The sequence below is a fragment of the Sphaerodactylus townsendi genome, linkage group LG10 (genome assembly GCF_021028975.2).
Source record: "Sphaerodactylus townsendi isolate TG3544 linkage group LG10, MPM_Stown_v2.3, whole genome shotgun sequence".
NCBI lineage: Eukaryota > Metazoa > Chordata > Lepidosauria > Squamata > Sphaerodactylidae > Sphaerodactylus > Sphaerodactylus townsendi.
In genome coordinates this window covers 547,678-567,753 of record NC_059434.1, presented here as the reverse complement: position 1 = coordinate 567,753, position 20,076 = coordinate 547,678, and the positions used below count along the sequence as shown (strand labels likewise).

Here is a 20,076-nt window from a genome sequence, read left to right as displayed (position 1 = left end):
GGCCAAAGTCAGGGTGAACTCTGAGTGATCCTCTTCCGGGTTTTTTTAAGAGCATGAGTAACACTGGATAGAAATAACTCAATACCTTTAACAAGCTTAAAAACTGATAACTGCACCACCTCTGACCATTCCCTCCCCTCTGTCTAAAAGGCAGCCCGTTTTTTTTCTTGTGCAAATTATTGCCATGGGTTGGCCCCTTGTGGTCATCTGCAAATGGAAAGAGTAACTGAAGCATACTTAATCTGAATCCTACAATTGTGCAGAAGCCCCTCCTGCTGGTGGCATCCTGCTCACCCTGAGGGCTCTGACTGAGGCGAGTGCTGCTGCCCATCCCTTCTGCACCAGACTTCTCCGCCTCCTTGCAGAGTAGCCAGGTTCAAATCTCATTTAGTATATCCTTTAGTGAGTCACTCCCTCCCCCTGTGCTGTTGTGTGTGTTTGTCCTGAGCGCTGTGCTGAGCGCTGTTAAGTCAGTTCCAACTTATGGCGACCCTGTGAGTCAGAATCTTCTTGGCATTCTGTGCTATCTACAAAACTCTCCTCTAACACCACGTTTTAGAGTAATCTGCTTTCTTCATTGTCTAACTTTATTGGCTAACTTTCATTATCTAACTTTTACATAGTCATGGGGAATACTGAGGCATCAACTGATCTTGGTTGCCAGTGATACATCTTTACATCGAACAGTCTTTTTAGCTCCTTCATGGCCAACTAGTTTCAGGCTCCTTTTGATTTCTTGGTTGCAGTCTTCCTTTGTATTGAGAATGGAGCCAAAGAATAGAAAATCTTTAACCATTTCAATTTCTTAATTGTCAGCCTTAATTCCCTAATAGTCATTACTTTTGTCTTCTTGATGTTCAGCTGTAATCCTGATTTGGTACTTTCTGTTTTAGCCTTAATCAGTGGTCATTTTGGTAGTTTCTCTTTTTGCCAGTAATGTGGTGTCATTGGTATATCTCAAGCACCAATTTGTACTCATCACCTAAATCAAATCCCTCTTTCCTTATGTTGTATTCTAAATGCAGATTGGATATGGAGATAAAATAAATCCTTGTTTGATACCTTTGCCAACTGGAAACCATATTCTGCTCCAACAGTAGCCTCTTGTCCAGAGTAGAGGTTGGGCATCAAAACAACCATATGCTGTCGAACACCCATTTCTTTTAAAATTGACCATTGCTTTTCATAATTCACACCATCAAAAGCTGTAATCTGTGAAACACAAGATGATTGTTTTATGAAATTATCTCATATGCTCCAATAACCACCATAAATTTGCAATATGAAAACTAGTTCCGCTTCCTTTTCTGAATCCAGCTTGAACATCTGACATTTATAATTCCATATATGGCAACAGTCTTTATTATAAGATTTTGAGCATCGCTTTACTCGCATGAGAAATTAGTGCAATGGTCTGGTAGTTGCTGCAGGAGTGTAAATTGACTGTTTGCCATATTTGTTGGCATATTTTTGTTGGACGATGGAATTTGATGGACTCTGTTCCCGTGGCTGGGAGTGGCTTCATTGATGTCCCCTCAGCAGCTTCTGGTGATTTGTTCCTCCCAGTTCCTCTTGGTGCCGCTTTCGCTTCACTTTCTACAACTGCCGTTCCTTTCTCAGAAGAGTGTTCTTGGGCGGAGCCTGTCATCCCCGCACCTCTTTTGAAGAGCTCTTCCTCGTCCAGTTGCCACCTTTTCTTTATTTTTCTCCTGTTATTCATAGTCGCATTTTTACAGCTATTCATCTGTCTGTTCACTGAAGGTCTGTAGAGCGCAGTGGGAGCATCACTCCCTGTGGCGCCACCCTCAGAGGTCCAGGTGCACCTCTGCAGTGAGCCTGATGGGCGCATGCCGGTCAGTACAAAGAAGCTGCTTCAGGTGAACAGGAGCGCTCCTGAAAACCGGCTCCGGATCCTGTGAAGGTGCTGAGGCACGCACAGGTGTGTGTGCAGAAGGGCTCACTGCAGGCCTGCAGCTGAATGTGTCACCATCCTTTTTGCAGGTAAATGTCTGAGGAGGGTTCCAGTCATCGCTTGATGTGTTAGTCTTCACATGATGAACATGGATATATGAACCAGTCTAGTGTATCCAAGATTGCAGACATGTTTTTCTACTACTTTCCATTTTCAAGCGTACATTCTAACCATCTTGGGTGTGTATCTTAAAAACAAAGTGTCAGCAGTCTTGTTTATATCCTTTTAACATTCTAAGATGTGAATACGAACTGCTTGGATTCTGTATAGGTTGTAGATCAGCATTTTGAAAATGTGCGTGTGTGCGTGATGCTGCGCTGGATGGTGTCACGCAGCAGACCTGGCAATCCGGGGACACACTGCTGCCTGCGAGCTCCACAGTGCGACTGAGCCGTGTGTACCGCTGTTGCTAGCTCCTTGGTGTTTGTTTTAAGCTGCAAGAAACCTGAAAGGATATAGTTACTGTCCATTTAGTTTGAGTGGGGGACAGAAGAAAGCTTTGGTACCCAATGCTCATGCTTTACAGTAGAAGAATATAGTCACCCACCTTGCAGTTCAAATGCTTGAATAGCTAACAACACTTGACATTTAAAAGAGATTTTCTTGTTATGCACTTGTATAGTCAAAAGAGTAACACTAATCCTATTAAAGATCTTATGTCATGGAGGAGGGGGGAAGCCTCTGTGTGTGCGTGGGGGGGGGGTTTCTCCTGATTGGCAGGATGCAAAGCAGGAGGGGAGGGGCTTGTGAAGGGGGGGATTTATGACCTGATATACTTAGATCAAGGATTTCTGTGGGAAATGCCAGCCACGGCAGTTGCTGATGATTTCACACTGGCGGCAGCAGCGGCAGCAGCGGCAGTGCAGTGCTGAGAGGAGGGTGACCTAATAGCTGAATGAGATACAGCAAAGGGGAGGGGGAGCAGCCGCAGTCGCAGCAGCAGCAGCAGCAGCAGACAAGGAGAGAGAAGGGAAAACGAGTGCCTTAAAGGCGTACTCAAAAATCCAAAACCCAGTGGAAATGGATACAAGGACCATCTGCTGCCTATAGATCAGGGTTTGTGGACAGGGCAGGCGACAGACCTTAATGACTCTTTAAAATGCAATGCTGAGTTATGCATAACTGATCTGGCAAGGCAGCCTGCGCAATGGTGCTGCATGAAACCTGGGCATGTAGATCCTGGGCACGGCTGCACGCAGGACAGGCTGCTTTGGTGTGAGGGCAGTTGAGCAGAGAGGCCATGCGGGGAATATCGCCATCAATGTCTGGCTTGGGTCGCCTGATGGGATAATTGGGTGAAGCCCAGAGAAACCGGCCAGCCTCTCATGAATGGTGGAGTTAACACAAAGTGTTGTTTTGAATGCCAAAAGAGATGCTAAACCTTCCACCTGAACACTTTGCAAAGAGAGACCATGGAGAAGTCAAGTAGCGAGGATTCCTCCATTCACCGGAGTCCATCTTTGGATAGCAAGGACTCTGATTTCACAAAGCCTTCTACCTCGGGCAGGCAGTTTGGCCGCGGCTTCACTGCCGGAGCTTTCTACGGTACTGCTGGATCTCGCAAGAAGAATCCCAGTGCAGCTGGAACGGGGACTGCCGCTGGGGCTGGCTTGAAAAGTGAAAAGGGCAATGACCCCAAAGGCAGCAAATACGTGGTCTTTTACCTGGATCTATCCTTTGTTTTCCTTCTAGAATTTCAGAAGTGCAGCATGGCAAGAGGCTGCTTGTGTTGTTTGAAATACATGATGTTCCTTTTCAATTTAATATTTTGGGTGAGTACTGCATTTTCTGTTGTCTGTCTGTCTGTCTGTCTGTCTGTCTGTCTGTCTGTCTGTCTGTCTGTCTGTCTGTCTGTCTGTCCCTCCCTCCCTCCCTCCCTCCCTCCTTCCTTCCTTCCTTCCTTCCTTCCTTCCTTCCTTCCTTCCTTCCTTCCTTCCTTCCTTCCTTCCTTCCTTCCTTCCTTCCTTCCTTCCTTCCTCCCTTCCCTCCTTCCCTCCTTCCTTCCTTCCTTCCTTCCTTCCTTCCTTCCTTCCTTCCTTCCTTCCTTCCTTCCTTCCTTCCTTCCTTCCTTCCTTCCTTCCTTCCTTCCTTCCTTCCTTCCTTCCTTCCTTCCTTCCTTCCTTCCTTCCTTCCTTCCACATCCGTGAGCAGAGGGTATCTTTTTAGCTTGATAGTTCAGACCCACACAGACCCACAACTGCCACCTGGTTCTTGCTTCCTGTCTCTACCTGCATGGAATCATTACTGTGCTAAACTGATGCTGGGGAATATGCGCCAATCTCCCCAGGCTTTTGGCTTCCTCTGATCGTCCTCTGGAGAGAGATGAGAGCAGTGGGAGGGGCACGGGGCCGACTGCATTCAAGGAAACTCCTCTTTGGAGTGGTCAAAAAGACCCACATTAGTGACCTTCTGCATTCCCTCTCCATCCCGTGGGAGCCGCAGTCTCCGTTTGCCTCTCTCAGCTGTCCCTGTTTATCTGGCCAACTGGCCTAGAGAAGGGGCGCATGTGCCAGTCTTTCACCTTGGTCAGTTGTTCTGAACCTCGCCTATCCCTATTGTCAGCCCGAATGACAAATAGTTTGGATTCTGCCTCAGCCTCCCAGGCTCATATTACCGGGTTAGCTTGGAGGGGAGTATAGGCTCCAGGGAAGAGTTTTGGGCGCTTGGAAAACAGCAGTGACAAAATTAAGTGACCTTCACATGAAAAGCCCAGCTGATCCTGCCAATCAGCAAAATATTTTAATTAAAAAACCAAGGAAATTAATTTAAGTTTTAAATTCTTGACACGTGGATGCAGTTTGGTGTTTGTTGAGCTAGAGCAAAAGCCGGCAGGTTTGAATGACCAGGAAGAACCATCTTGATGCTCAGTGTGCAAAGCTGAAGGCCAGTGATGAGTTTCGTGTTTGTGTCGTGATTGCTTTGTGGAGCAGCATCGTTTAGGCTTGAGACTGAATTCAGAAGATGCTTGTGCTTCTTGGTAGGTGCCCTTTTTTGTCTGGGGGCCGAACTGGTTATGAGGGCAGAAGGATCTCCTCTTTTTCCAAGCTTAAGAGCATCCATGGGGTGGAGGAGACCAACCCAAGCAGGACTGTAGCATTTCGTGGGGGTGGAGTCTCTCTGCACCGTTGGAGTGATTTCAGTCCCCCCGCCCCCCAGCTCTGTTTGTCCCCATAGGAAGAATTGTGAAGGTGTCTCCTGGGCACACAGGCCCTCTCTGGTGCTTATGAATTGGAAGGAGGGGCAGAGATTTGCGTTATGATTACCCAGATGGGAGTGTTTTCCCCTTAAAAAAACCAAAATCCTTAGGGCTGCCTTCTGTTCTGCCTTCATACATCAAGGGCGGTGTTTTCATAAGCAGCAGAAATTCATGCCATTTGTTCGTGGAGTAATTTCATAGCAGAATAATTGTTGGCCGCTGGCTTTGCTGGGTTTGCTGTTTCCTCTGTGAGCAGTTTGTGACTGTGGCGTGTCCTGGGACTGCAGGTCTCTCAACTGGAAGAGATTTGAAAATGGTTTGATCTAGTAATTTTAAATATTTTGTGAAGGACAAATGTTCCATGCTGCAGGCTGTTTGGGGACAACCGTGACTTCTTACTTTGTGGCTAGGTTGGGGGTGGAAGGTGACACTTAAAATTTAAAACTCCGTTACTGTGCATTCCTGTGGTCCACTGAAGGCGCATAGCTGAGCCCCTTTCCCTGCTGAAGAGACCGTTCAGTCTGAATAAAACCGGGGGGGTGGGGGGCTGCTTCTTCATTACAACTTCTGATTGTTTAGTGGTCCCCCCCCCTCACCACCACCACCGCTGACCGCGGAGGCTTCAGAGTGGCAGCAAGAGCTCCCAGGGCCGCGGTTGGTCCCTGCACGACAGCGTAAGGATGGCTGGTTTAGGCCAGCTGTTTCATTTGGGAGTTCTGCCAGATGCTCCAAATAGGTGAGTTTGGCTCATGGTGGTAATAATGGAGTTCCACCATTGAATCTCACACAGAGAATATGCAGGGCCAAAGAATCCCAGGGATTGCAATTAAAGGCAAGAATAAAGGTGGCCAAACAACATCCGTGGAGTTGGGGGTGCAAGTTAGGCCACCTGCAACAGAGGAATAACCCCCCCCCCACTCCCTCCTCCCACTGCGTCCCTGGGATCACAGTAGTCTCTCTGAACACAGACCCTCCAGGAACAGCAATTTGCCAGGATTTTTGTAGCTGACAATATTACGTAGACTCTGGAGAAAGAAATGAGTTGAGTTAAAGTGCAGGGCAATGTTTCATTCTAATGTGGAAATATTGTCATTAAAGGCAGTTAAGTTCCCTTCTGTGTCATGTGAGTGGTGCTGCCAGTGTATAGTTATGCATTTTCAGCTGGTTGACAGTATGATATTTACAGCAGTTATCTGTCCCCATCTGTTTGATTCGCCCCCTCCATTGCTGTGATTCCCGGTCCTTCCAGTGGACATTCTGGGTCATTAATCTCATTGTGCACTTCCATGCTGAATAAGCATTTCCAAAACACTGAGGTGACATTTAGGATTGCAGCCCCAACCTGATATGGAAGACAGTGGGAACTGAAAAAGCAGGTAGCACAAAACTGCCTCCTGGACAACACCCAGCCTGCTTGCCAAATGACTCCCAGTTGGACTCTGAGGCTTCTTCTTGGGTGTCTGGCCAACATGCTTGAATGATAGATGTAAGGATTTGTAGGTCCCAGAGTGTGCCTTCTCAGACTTCCTGGAGTCCTCGCTGTATGTGGCTAACTTAATGACTCCATGCCATCTCCAGGTATAGTTCTGGGGCATCAGGTGAGCTAAGTCTGTCTTTCTGCATTTCCTATAGTAGTGCAGCTCTGGATAGAAGATCTGTTCTGCAAATCTCATTTGTTTGTTTATTCTGTACTTCTGTGGAACTGTGTCGTCACCTGGGCGGGGTAGTTTGGAGCTGGCCATAACAGCTTCTGAGAAAAGGTTTCTTGGCTTTGGGTTGAGGTCATCCATCTTTCATAGGTGTTTTTATAGCTTGCTTGTGGCCTAATAATTGCTTTATGGACATCATTATAGGCTGCTGAATGTTTTATGCTGTGTTTGTTCCCCAGGATTGTTTTCATGGCTTGTTTTATCACTGATAATACTTGTGTTGCTGCTCTTAGACTTCCATTGTATTTTTTTAACTCTGTGAGCTGCCTCAAGCAGATTTCTGTATAAGCTACAGATATATGTTCCAAACTAGTAAAGAAATAGTCTTTCAGATTACCACTAACTACCTCTGACAGTGGGTCGGACCTCAACGATGGGACCCCCCTTCCAGACCCCTCTGGGGCAGGGGCACAACTGCCTTTGGTCGGGGAAGTGGCCACCCTGGCTGGGGTGTATGGCTGGGAGCGCCTGGGCTGTTCCCTGGGGGCCCAAGATTCCTGGACAGCAGGAGGCCCATGGCGGTGGACCTGCGACTGCGAACTTCCTGCCCTGCCCTGCGACCAGTGGGAATCCTGGCTATTAGAGCAAGGACCTCAGAAGAGAGAACTTGGAGCGTGGGTTGATTCGCCCCACCACGACTCACATGGGAGCCCCAGTCCCATTCCGGAAGAAAAAGGACAGCTCCCTCTGACTCTGCATGGACTACCAGGACCTCAATGCAGGTCAGTTTCCCACGGGGAAAATAAAAGTGTAACAGACCTGGTAGCTGTCCTGAGACAACTGGAGAACTCCCTACGGCTCCTGGGTTGAATTCAGCTCAGTCCCGTGTCAGCCCTGCGATACCAGGGTTTTTCAGAAGCCGCCAGGAAGGTACACCTTTTCTGGGGTTTTCTGGCAAACACAGCATGAACCCGGTATTGTGGGGAATCGTTTGGTGCGTTCCTGGCCGCCCTGAGTCTTCGTTCGTTCTGGCAGCCAATCACAGCTACGTGTCCTGGGCATGCGCAGAATGGGAGACTCAGGGCAGGCAGATTGCACACCATTTTAAAAAATTCTTCTTGCATATGAAGGCACAGCCATGCAACCAATGAGCGCACGTTTATGCGCTGTTTCTAGCTACGTAGAGCACTGCTTTGTGACGACGTAGCTACTTAGCCATTATGTTAAAAACAAAAAAAAGGAACGCCCATTCACGTTCCTAAAGCAACAGCCCTAAAGCAACAGCCAATTGGGAATGAGGAGCAGAAGAAGTGCTGAGATGATCCTGGGCTCTGATCACGGTTTCAACACGAACTCGGCTGCCGTGGGGAGTGACATGCCAGGATCAAGAGGTACTAGTATTTTATGGTCCTGGTTCAATCCCAGGATATTTCTCCCCGTGGGGAATCAACCACAGTCTCCCTTTGCAACAAATACCCCCTCCCTCTCATCAAAGATTTGTTGGCCATCCTCTCCAAAGGGAAGATTTTCACCAAGCTGGACCTTAGAGAGGCTTACTTTGAGTAAGGATCGCCAAGGGCCAAGAGCACCTTACAGCTTTCAGCACCAAACTAGGTCAGTTTGAATACTTAGTCATGCCTTTCAGCCTCAGTGGAACACCAGGGGTCTTTATGAACGTAATTAATGAAATCATTCATGATCTACTGTATAAGGGTGTTGTTGTGCATCTTGATGATGTTCTGATTTACTCTGACAATGAATGGGACCATGTGCGGCTGGTGAGGGAGGTCTTGAAGTGGTTAAGGGACAGTGAATCCTAAGCTCTCCAAATGTGAATTCCACAAGCCCGAATTTCTGGATTTCTTGGGTTATAGAATCTCAGCGGAGGGGGTTGAAATGGACCCAGGTAAAGTCCAAGCATGGACATGCAAGCAGCTGTAGTCCTTCTTGGGGTTTTCCAACTTCTGCTGAGACTTCATTCCCGACTTTGCTGAGAAAGGTCTCCCCCTGACGGACCTGCTCTGCACCAAGGGGACCGGCCCAGGAGGGGGGAATCCCAGGGCCCCTTAGACTTGGGATGACCATTGTCAAATGACCTCCCAGAACATGAAAAAGGCTTTCACTTCTGGCCCTGTTTTGCAGCATGCCAACCCCGAAAAGCCTGTTGGAGTTCACGTGGATGCCTCAGATGTTGCCATGGGCCCACCCTCCTCCAGGCAGGAGATGATGGGAGACTCCATGCACGTGTGGTCCTTTCTGGGTCCGAGTTCAATTGGACCATGGGTGACAAGGAAATCGGGGCCATCAAAAAAGCTTTGACAGTGTGGCACCACTAGCTTGAGGGGGCCAAACGTGAAGTCTGGACCAATCACAAGAATTTGGCCACCCTTAAAATGCCCAGCAAATTAACCGTGAAACACCTCCACTGGGCAGACTTTTTTGTGCTCTTTGACTTAACCCTCCATTTTTTCCTGGGCAAATGCAATTGCCTCACTGATGCACACTCCTGCCGCTGCATTTGGGGGGGGGGGGATGAATGGCCAATGCGCACAATCTTAACTCCCTCGCAGCTCGGTCTCCAAGTCATCACCTGCATTAGAACACGTGGTGATGCCCCTTTCCAGCCCAAGCCCTCCTTGCCACTTTCCCTGGAGGCAGAGCTGAAGGCTGCCCTCTCAAGCATCTCTGATGCTGAGAAGAGGGAGGGGGATCTCAAACAGCGGGGGGGGGGAGGAGGGTGTTCATCCCGAAAGCTCTCAGAGGTAAGGTTCCAGCCCTTTGCCGTGATGTTAAATCCGCAGGCTACTTTGGGTTTGTCAAAATGCTCCATTTGACCCGCCGGCAATTTTGGTGGCGCTCCCTGCGCAATGATGTTGAAGCTTATCTGGAGGGGTGCCCAACTTGTGCAACGGCGAAGCATGTCCCCAGCAAGCAGCCAGGCATGCTTCGGCCACTTCCCAGCTGCGCTGCCCCCTGGCGTGTGATCTCCATGGATTTCATCACGGATCTCCCCACCAGCAACGGCAAAACAGTCATATGGCTGGTCGTGGACCTATTTTCCAAACAGCCCAGAAAGTGGCCCGGCTCTTTATCCAGCATATCTACTGTATCCATGCAGCCCCGGACAAAATAATTTCTGACTGGGGCAGCCAGCGCATGTCCCGATTCTGGAGGCAGTTCATGAAGCTCCTGGGCATTGAGCAAGGCCTTTCGTCGGCATACCACGCAGCAACGGACAGCCAAACCAGACGCATGAATGGGGTGTTAGAGCAATACCTAAGGTGTTATGTCAACCACCACAATGATGATTGGGTGGAACTCCTGCCTTTTGCAGAATTCGCCTACAATAATGCAGTGCACTCCAGCACCGGCTTTCTTTCATTCCAGCCTCCTCAAGAAAGCTGCTCCAGGAGACGGTTGGCACCCAGTTCCTAAGCCACCAGACCCCCAGTGGCGGAGAGGCGAGCTGCACCAAAAGGTGGCCAACTGTAAAGGTTTCAATGGTGTTGATGGTAAGGGCAGCCGCCTAACCTTGAGTACATTCCACAGCCCGGGCGATGGGCCAGCTTCATCGGCGGAGACTTTATCTCTGCGCGGGAGATGAGGTCTCCGTTCCCATGGGAAGCAGGGAGGGGGATGGGATGAATAGAGTTATAACCTGTGCTTCTGGCGGGAAGTGTCATTCCTGCCAAGTACTGCGCGGTACTTTGAGCTTTCTAAGATGTCTCGAATAAACGGCTCCTTTTCTGGCACCAAAGAGCCTTTTATTTTCTGCTTTCTGGCGGAATTCTTTACACGTGCGCAGGAATCCTAAATTCATCTATATCCCTAGTGCAGTGGACCTCTGGTGTCTCGGCATGGAGAGGTTGAATATTACTGCGAAGGCTAAAAAGCGGTAATTCCCCCAAAGAGGGTTCTCCTCACCTTTCCTTCTGGATCTGGAGGAACCGGGCGGGAGAACTGGGCCTCGGGCTGGTGACTTCTTTTCCCCGGCCCCTCGTATCAGCACGAAGTCTTCAATTACTCCGCATGGAACCAGGGACGGATCGCATCATCTAATTCATGGGGACTTACATTTAGTCGCTTTGGGGCTTGTCTATGGATCGAAATACTCAAGCGGATCGGATCTCTACCCAAATTGCTGTGATGGGATTACAAACCTCAGTGATGCAACCTGTTATGGAGGAGACGGGCCTGACCCACCTTTCATGCGGCAACCCAGGGAGTCCATTGAATCCATTCCTGACCTCGTGATTTTGGGCATGCTCCCAAAGCTAACCACCGTAGACAAAGCACTGGGGCCTCGGGTCCTCAAGGCGACGCTTTGGACTAAATCCTGATTGGGAGGGTGTCCGTGCACCGGCTTCCGGATCGGACCCCCCTGGATCCTCGGTCAGCGGCTGCACCTCGAGGTGCCTCCCGGGAGCCACCGGTGGCTACGGTGTAACTCCGGGATGTCTCGCTTCCAGACCTAATTTCCAGGAGTCCGAAGAAAGCCTGCACTCCCAGCCGGATTCGGGTTCCCTCTCCCATCGAAGAAAAACTGGGATGGCGGAAGCGGGCCTAATTCTGGGCAGATGCTCCAAGAAGCTTAATGGACCCGCGGAACGCCAGCTATGGGAGGAGGAACAGCTGGGCACAGTTGCAGCAGAGCCGCCAGTTCCGCAGAGGGACCGGGAACAAAGTAACGCAAAGAAAGAAGTCCAACCTCGAAGCTGGACTGGGTAGCTAAAGATGCGCTTCCAACGACAATATGCGTACAGAACCTGCCAGTGTCCATGATAAGGTCCTGGAACACTCCAGACTGGATTTACAGCGGCAACGCTGAAAAGCTGCTTCAGGCCTTGCGCGACGCTAAAGTGAGCTTACCTGCAGCTATTAAACGGGATCTAACTGGCTAAATTGAACGAAAAAGCAGCCCCGCATGCCATCACCAGGATGCAATTTCGGACCCTCGCTAAGGAGAGAGAGAGCTGGCTGGCGTTGAGAGGGGAACTGAGGAGGCAGCAAGACCAGGAAGCCCCAAGTTGGAGTCTATGTTGTTGAGCTGGATAATACCTCGCCGGCCAGAGGGGCAACGCGGGCTGGGTCCTGCCACCCAAGCGTTTCAGCCGCACCGGTATTGATACCGCCTCGGATTCCGCCCCTTGGTGCAAACCGCTGCCCGGGCCTAACCTGTTTCAACCCAGCGGTAAATCGCCGCCTCTTCGCCGGGCTTTCAAGAGCCGCGGAAAGTGGGGTTACCAGGTAGGCCCCGAGCACATTCGCCTGCTCGTTTTGATGGGACCGCTTCCAAGCTTCCCTACTTCATTTCTCTTGCAAACTCGATGTGCCCACATGGAGGGACTATGGATGATTTATACCGGGTCTGAGCGCCGAAAAAATATCGGGACATCGCTCAGTCCTGGATGGTAGCAGCAGCCGATCTGGTTTTGTGACCCTTTTGATTTGCAAGATGAAGACTCTCGCGACGGTGCCCGTGATTCCTCCAAGCCTTTAAGAGCGCCGCCCTTTCCAAGATCCAGGTATTAGCGCCGTAAAATGAGCGCTATCCGCGACTATCAAAACTATTCCAGCAGGGCAAACTCGGCCCGCTTGCAGAATTTTGCCCGTGAATTTCCGCGGGCGCGGCTCGACTCTCCTGAGGGCCTGAACGCATGAAAATGCTTAATACTTCAGATGCTGTTGACGGCAAGCCGCGCGTGGAAACGGTGTTTTTTAATTCGGTTCCTCGCGACTGTTGCTGATTGGATCCAGTTGGGATCCCAGGTGGCGCCTTCGGGCTTTGGAATATCGCCGCGTACGGAGGCCGCCTTCACTGAAGCCTGCCACTGCGGCTCACCTCGGCAAAGCTCCAGCCGCCTCTACCGGTGACCACCTCACTCTGGAGCCGCCGCCGAACTGATTGTGCCTTTACTAAGTGGAGGACCAGGTCATCTAGCCGGCCAACTGTCCGAAGAAACAAAACCAACCGGGCTTCCAGCCACGCTGCGAAGACCCTATCTGCTGCCATCACGAAGTCGGGTCACGGCCGGACGGGTACTCTTCTAAGGCGGTCATCGGCGCACCCAGAGGAGGGGGAAAGCAGCTGTTTGCCTTTCTTCAGCCCCCCATGGATATGGGTCCGGACTCCTGACGCTGTGAGTGAAGGCAGCCCCATTACTGTTCCAAGCCGCTTCTTTGGCCAACCCTCGCTAAACATACTCGCATTATGCAGCTCCTCGCCCTTGTGGATTCTGGCTGCCCCCATTGCTTAATGCGCCCCAGGTGGCAGAGGAGTTTTGTGGTCTGGACCAAATCCCCCCTCCCTGGCTAAGTTCCTCCTTATACCATTCACCCATCTAAATGGGACGGGCAGGCCCCCTCGGAACGAAGGACCGCCCAGTTCAAAACACACAAACTGTTCTCCTCCGCTATACCCACCATTGAGAGAGAAAATTAGTTTTATTTTGGCTTCAGTGGCCAAACACTCCATAGTTTTGGGCATGCCATGGTTATTGGTTACATGAACCAAAAGTTCATTTGGAAAGAACGGATCTTAGGAATTCACTGACCCTCCCTGCGGTGAACACATGGAATTGGGGAAAACTCAACTTCTCCCTGATCCACCCTCCCTGGTTTCTTCATCAGCAGTGATTGCTCCCGATTCTATTGGCATCCCACCGGGCGCATCCAAGATCTAGCCAGAGTTTTTTTCAGGGAGCAAGAATGCATCAGTTGCCACCCCATAGAGACATCCTCGACTGCAAAAAATCGCTATATTGACAGCCAGGGGCGCAACTGCCCAAAGGTAGAATCTACCGCATGAGTCCCAAATGAGGGAGAAGGGAACTTCGCGGCTCTTCTTGGACAAGAACCCGCCAAGGGTTCATACCATGGAAGCGTGGCTACCATAAACACACACACGCCGTCTCCCGCTTTTGTTTGTAAAAAAGAAAGATGGGTCTTCTACCAGGCTTTTGCACACAGATTATTATCGTAGGTCTTCAATGCAGTCTCCTGTCCAATAAATATCCTTTGCCTTTTGATCAAGGACCTTTAGATGTGATTCACTGGGCAAGGGCGATCTTTACTAAATTAGACTTGAGAGAAGTTTCTACTACAGGGTCAGAATTGCTGGAAGGCTGGTGAACACTTCCTGATCATGCTTAACACAAAGTTTGACAGTTTGAATACTTAATAATGCCATTCGGTTAAGTGGGGCCCCGGGCTTTTTTATGGCCCTCATCAACTAAGTTCTCCATGATTTATTGTACAAGGGAGTTGTGGTATACTTAGATGACGCTTTAATTTATTCACAAAACCATGGAAGAGCATTGTGCTTACTGGTTCGAAGTATTGAAACGCTTTTGCTCAACAACTCTCTCTTTGCCAAACTTTCCAAATGCTGTTTCCACCTCAGGACTCTCCATTGACTATTTAAGTTACCGGATCTCACCCCAGGCTTAAAAAATGGATCCTGCTAAAATTGACGCTGTCCCTCCAATGGCCTGCCCCTACCAACCGCAAAGAACTCCACCTTTCTGGGTTTTGCTAATTTCTCATCGTGTGTGGACTTTATACCCTAACCGCTGAGCTGACTCTCCCTCCTCACAGACCTTCTTCACGCACTAAGGGTAAAGAGATCCACTGTCCCGCCAAGCCCGGGCCCCCCTTTCCTGGTCTGAAGAATGTCAAGCAGCCTTCAGCTCTTTAAAAGTTCATGCTTTACCACCGTAACCCATCCTAAAAGCACTCTGACCCAGATCTCCGCTTGTGGTTCAATGGATGCCTCGACAAAGCGCTTGGGGCAGCCCTGGTTGCAGAAAAATAAAGATGGTAGGCTGGTTCCGCGGTGCTTATTTATCAAAAGAAATTCTCCTCGCGCTGAACTCAACTGGACTGTGGGAGATAAAGAGACTGGCAGGCCATCAAAGCAGCACTCTCCACTTCTTGGCGCCACTCTCGGCTGGAGGGGCTAAACACCCTTTCAGGTTTGGTCGGGATCGGGCCAAAACCTGGCCGCTTCTTTCCACCCCCCCCCTCAAGATGTCCGCAGAAAACAACTCCGCAATGATTTCTTTTCTCGCTTTCTTTCACAGTCCATTTTTCCCCTCGAAACTAATAAACTGGTTACCAAGGCCAATTCTCGAGGCCACCGAGGTGGAGCTGCTCCACGGTGACATTCCACGCGACTGTTCTCTCCTCCCAGTTGGGGACTGGCTGTCACCCGATTCTCAGACGGCCCACCTCCTTCTTCACCACCCATCTCCTCAGTCTCGCTCTCCTTTCCCGCGGGAACTCGAGGGAGGCGGCTTCGCACGAAGCCTCCAGCGAGGAAGGTGGGATTCCCACCGCGCTTTTGGAGAATGGGAGTTTGGCTGAGGGGGGAGTGTTGGTACGCGGCCTCCCTCCCAGCAGGTTCTTGAAGCTCGCCACTTCCATGCCCTCGGCCGGGCTGGACACATTTTGGCTTTCTGAAAATCCTCTGCATTTGGCCTCGCCACAAGTTCTGGTGGCGCACAATGGCGCAAGGCGACATTGGAGGCGTGCATATTAAAAGGCTGCTCTGTTTGTGCAGAAGCCAAAACCATTCGAAAAAGCCCCACTGGATCGTTGAAACTTCTCCTCGTGGCCTCCCGCCTTTGGAAGTCATCTCCATGGATTTTGTATTACAGATTTGCCCTCGAAAAGTCATGGCAACACTAAGTCTTTGTGGGTGGTGGTGGACTTATTTTCTAAACAAGCCTACGGCCCCATGTGCTTCCATCCCTCCGGCCCTAAGTTAGCACGGCTGTTCATTCAACATGTTTACCGGGCTTCCACACTGCTCTCGCTAAGGTGTAGGTCTCCGAATCGCGCCCCCAATTCATTTCTTAAAGTTCTGGAAGGCGCTTGGGTTGTTAGTCATGTCGCTTCCTACCACGCTCTTCAAAGTGACGGTGAGTCGGAGAGAAATCGAACAGAACCCTTAGGAGCAGTATTTACGCTGTTACCAACTACTACCAAATTAAGACAATTGGTGCGAAGCCTATCCCCGCTTGCTATGAGTACGCCTATAACAATGCGTCTATAGCAGTACAAAGAAAACCCCTTTGAAATTGTGTCTGGTCGCCTGTTCTCATTGCCAGCCGGGCAGAATCAATTCGCCACAGCTTTGGATCCTCCAGGGTTTCAACAATGGATTTCATCCCTAGCCGAGGGATGGAACGGGTCCAGACCGCCTTTACAACAGGCTAAGGACTCCTTAAAAGCAAGCATGGATAAGCACCGCTGGATTTTCCTCTCATGCAGGGCTTGGGTGTATTACTTGTTCACCAAAAATCTCAGAGACGTATAAATTCTTCCAAACCAGGCAAAAGATCTGCGGGACCTTTCATAGATTACTAAAGTGATTAATGATGTCACTGCCCGATTGGATTTGCCTTTAACTCTCTTAGCAGCAGTAACATTCATCCTGTCTTCCATTCCAGCGTTTACTCAAGTGAGGCTCCCTCATTCGATGCCTGGTACCTAATTCACCGGAGAGACTTCCACCAACTATTATTGGATGGCCACAAGCACTACGTAAATTGACGCCATATCCTGACTCTCGCTTTAATCGCAAACGCTTGCAATATTTAGTCTCTTGGGTGGGATATTCCTCTGGGTATAATCAATGGGTTTATTCCTCAAAATATTGACGCCACCTTTATTTCTGTCTTTCCAATCACTTTTCCGCGATAAACCTGGGAGGGGTCTCTTTAAGGGAGGCAGAGTGTAAAGGTTTCCAATGGTGTTGATGGTAAGGGCAGTCACTAACCTTGAGCACATTCCACAGTCTGGCGTATGGGGTTGTGGGCTTCATCGGGCGGAGACTTTTATCTCATGCGCTGGAGATGAGGTCTCCGCTCCCATGGGAAGCTAGAGGGGATGGGATGAATAGAGTTATAACCTGTGCTTCTGGCGGGAAGTGTCATTCCTGCCACTGCGTGTACTTGAGCTTTCTAAGATGTCTGAATAAACGGTCTTTTTCACCAAAGAGCCTTTTATTTCTGCTTCTATGGAATTCCTTACACCAACATTCTGAACTCTCTTTTGCAACGAGGCCACCTTCAATATCTGGTGACCTGGACTAATCTCCCTCCTGGGTTGAATGAATGGGTCCACCGTTCCCATGTGCAGCCCCTCCAACTGGTTAAGGCTTTCCACCGAGTTTACCTCGATCGCCGGGGGGGGGGGGGCTTAGAAGGAGCAGAATGTCAGGCCTGGCCCTCCCTGCCTCTAGCCCAAGGCCACACCTGGCTTGTTATGGCTGCCTGGGGTTTGGGTGGCCCTACTGTTGTTCTGCTTTATAACTCGTGATTCAGGCATATCCTTATCTCGCATTTCTTGGAACTGGAGGGGAGTCTTTCGCAGGCTCTTATTCCATAACAATGCCTTCTTTTACTCTTTCTTGTCTGTTGCAAATTGTATTTAGAAAGGTGGGGGGGGGGGAAATGCCAATGATTCAGTGTTTTCTGATATATACCAGGGACAGGAGCAAGAGCTCCCAGCTTGGGGTACTTGTCAGTGGGATTTTGACACAGTTCAATAAAGCTCATAAATGCCTTCCTGAGTCTCAATTATTGACTGGAGTAACAGACCCTTACAAGCAGCCGGTGAGAGCCTCTCTCTGCCTTGACTGCTGCTGCTGCTGCCCCTTGAATGGTTAGGTGGGGGGGTGGGGGGTCAGCATGGATGTGGAGAAAACAGCTGTGTTCTCTCCAGTTCTTGAATGGAGAAGGAATCATCTCAAGATCTGGTCCCAGCCATTCTCCAACTGCAGAGATCACAAGCTTTTTGTATTCCTTTGCGCTCTGGTTCTTACCAGGTGTTCTGTGGCCATCTGGCCTGACTTTCAAGGAGAGATGAAGAATTGCTACATGTGCAGTTTTGGGGCCTTCAGGAAAGCCACTGTAGTCTCCTCCCATCCTGCAAATCTGCAAAACAGGAATAATAATATTGACTCACCTTACTATGTCCTTGTAAGGATATTAACCAGGTAATGTGAAGCATTTTGAAAACACTATACAAACACTAGAGGTTATTATTAACAGCAGCTTGCTTGGCATATATGGTGGCAACTTATTTTGCTCATCCAATTGAAAGGTTATTTTGGTACTTAGGAAAAAGTAAGTGGTGGCTGCTCTCAAGAAAGTCTATTCTATGCAATGAGTCTCGAGGGCTGAAAAACACCATAAGCTAAAGACTGACATGTCCTAGTTTTAAATTAAGGCTTAGTAGATACGTGCCCTTTGCCACATTCCACAATACAACTGCACTGCGCCCCGGCTGCTGTACAATAAACAACTTAATGTTGTATTGTGGCTTCCAACTGTGCCCTTGGTTTCCTCCCTCCATTTTTGAGTGGTATCTCTGCTACATTGCAGCCTTGTGAAGCAGGGAACCATTATTCCCAGTATGCAGATGGGGAAGTAGCTGTCTATCAACCAGTTTGGGACTGAGGTGTGCGCCCAGTTTGGGATTTGAGGCCTCTGTCCTTCTCCCCCTACTTGCAAGAGCCAGAAATGGTTTTCTTCCTGTCTGCCTGTTGCGGGGTGAGCAAAGGGCCTGAGCAGGAGTCATCTTGTGAACCAGGTAACAAGGCCATTCCCTGAGAAGGCTGGAGGAGTCAGAAATCTGCGGACTCTGGAGAGGCCTTCCCGACAAAAAGGAAGTGGGGGGGGGGGGTGGAAACCCTGAGGTGATATATTTTTTGTACATCTTGTTTTTAATTTATTGATACACACAAACATGTACATACAGCTATAAATACATCCACCAATTATTTCTTTTGAGCAGAGTTTGGTAGCAGTCTCTCAAACCACTGTTTTTTAAAAAAATTCTGCCAGTGGTTGCTGATTGTACATCAGATTATCCATTTTGACTGTAGCCCAAACTTTTAATAACCAGATCAGAATTTCATGCTAGGCAGGATTTTGTCTCTGTGATTTGAATGGCCTGACAGGTGCAGAAGCAGAAGGGCTATTTAACCTAAAGGCCCTGCAGGATCAGATCAGGGCCGTCACTAATTTCTTTTCCATGGGGGTGCAGAGCACTGAAATCACACCCTTCTTCACTGTTGTCCCCCACCCCACCATATATCTTTCAGTGTTTCTTTCTGGGTCCCCCTCCCTTCAAAAAAAGGGAGGCAAGAGCTAAGTTGACAGTTGGCCAATTTTCTGTCAGCATCACTGATTTTTCTGCCCTCTGTCAGTGGCCATTTAGTTTTTAAATGTTTAGTGTGTTTTAATGCTTCACTTTTAAGACTATTCTAAGACAGGGCTTGAAGCTGATTTTAACAACTGTTTTCAGTTAATTTTTTAAATAGCATTAAAAGTAGCTTCCCTGAACACTGTTTTCTGCTTTTTCTGCTTTTTGCAGTGTTCTCTTCTCAGCCACACACACACACACACACAGAGAGAGAGATGTCTTCCTTACATGGATTATTATTTTCTGTTGATTCTGCCCCAGACTCTCTATGTGCTGACCTTTGACCACTGTTTTTTGTCCTGTGACTCACAGTGGATTCGCTCTCCCCCTTGCCAGGTTTGTGTCTACCTGGGAGTTGGTTGGCCTGGAAAGGAGAAAAAATTGTAAAACAGCCAGACAGGTTCATTCAGAATCCCAAAACAAGCTCAAGAGGGAAGAAGGGTGGGCCAGTTTTTAATGCTGCAATAATAGCACCTGATCTAACAAGCATTCTCTCTGGGCTGTGCACAGGCAGATGGTGTCACTTGGTTTGACAGTGTTTACTCTTTGTTCATTCACTGAAAATACAGAGATCAGCTAAAGTCCATTCAAAATCTGATCAAGTGCCAATGAAGAGACACAGCTCCTTTGCAGGCTGAGAGAAAAGACAGCACCTGCTAGTACATTAACAGTATTTGAGATAAATTTGCCGCTGCATCTCCAGAGAATGTGCTGCAGCCTCACACTGGCCATAAAATGAAGCTACCTGCCTGGCTGCAGCTCACAGAAGATGCTTGCAAGATCTGGTCATACCATCTTGACCTGACAAATCTCCTCCCACGCAGAAACATTTTGTTTTTGTTTTGTTTAGACGTTTTGTAACATCCAGACTGACGAAATGTTCTGGTGACCATGAACACTTGCAGACTATTTTGTGTCGACTTGAGTTGGTCCTAATAAAAGGTATTCGGTGAGTTTCAACTTGGCATGCCCTAGAGAGCTCCCTCAGAAACGTTGAAAGTCATGCAGCAAGGGTAATCGTAATAAGAATTGTTTAATTGGAGGAG

General features: G+C 49.1%; 1 protein-coding gene across 4 annotated transcripts in view; it reads left to right on the top strand.

Moving 5' to 3' along the window:
• Window positions 1-20,076, top strand: part of TSPAN9 (tetraspanin 9) — a 208,446-nt gene that overhangs the window by 93,628 nt on the left and 94,742 nt on the right. For 3 of the 4 annotated variants that reach the window (XM_048508807.1, XM_048508806.1, XM_048508805.1), the window contains one exon: window positions 3,665-3,744. In XM_048508807.1, coding sequence (XP_048364764.1) covers window positions 3,682-3,744 — 63 coding nt within the window. In that variant the 5' untranslated portion in view covers window positions 3,665-3,681. Of the gene's footprint in view, window positions 1-2,753; window positions 3,745-20,076 lie in introns of those variants that run through there. The other variant, XM_048508804.1, reaches the window with a different exon arrangement.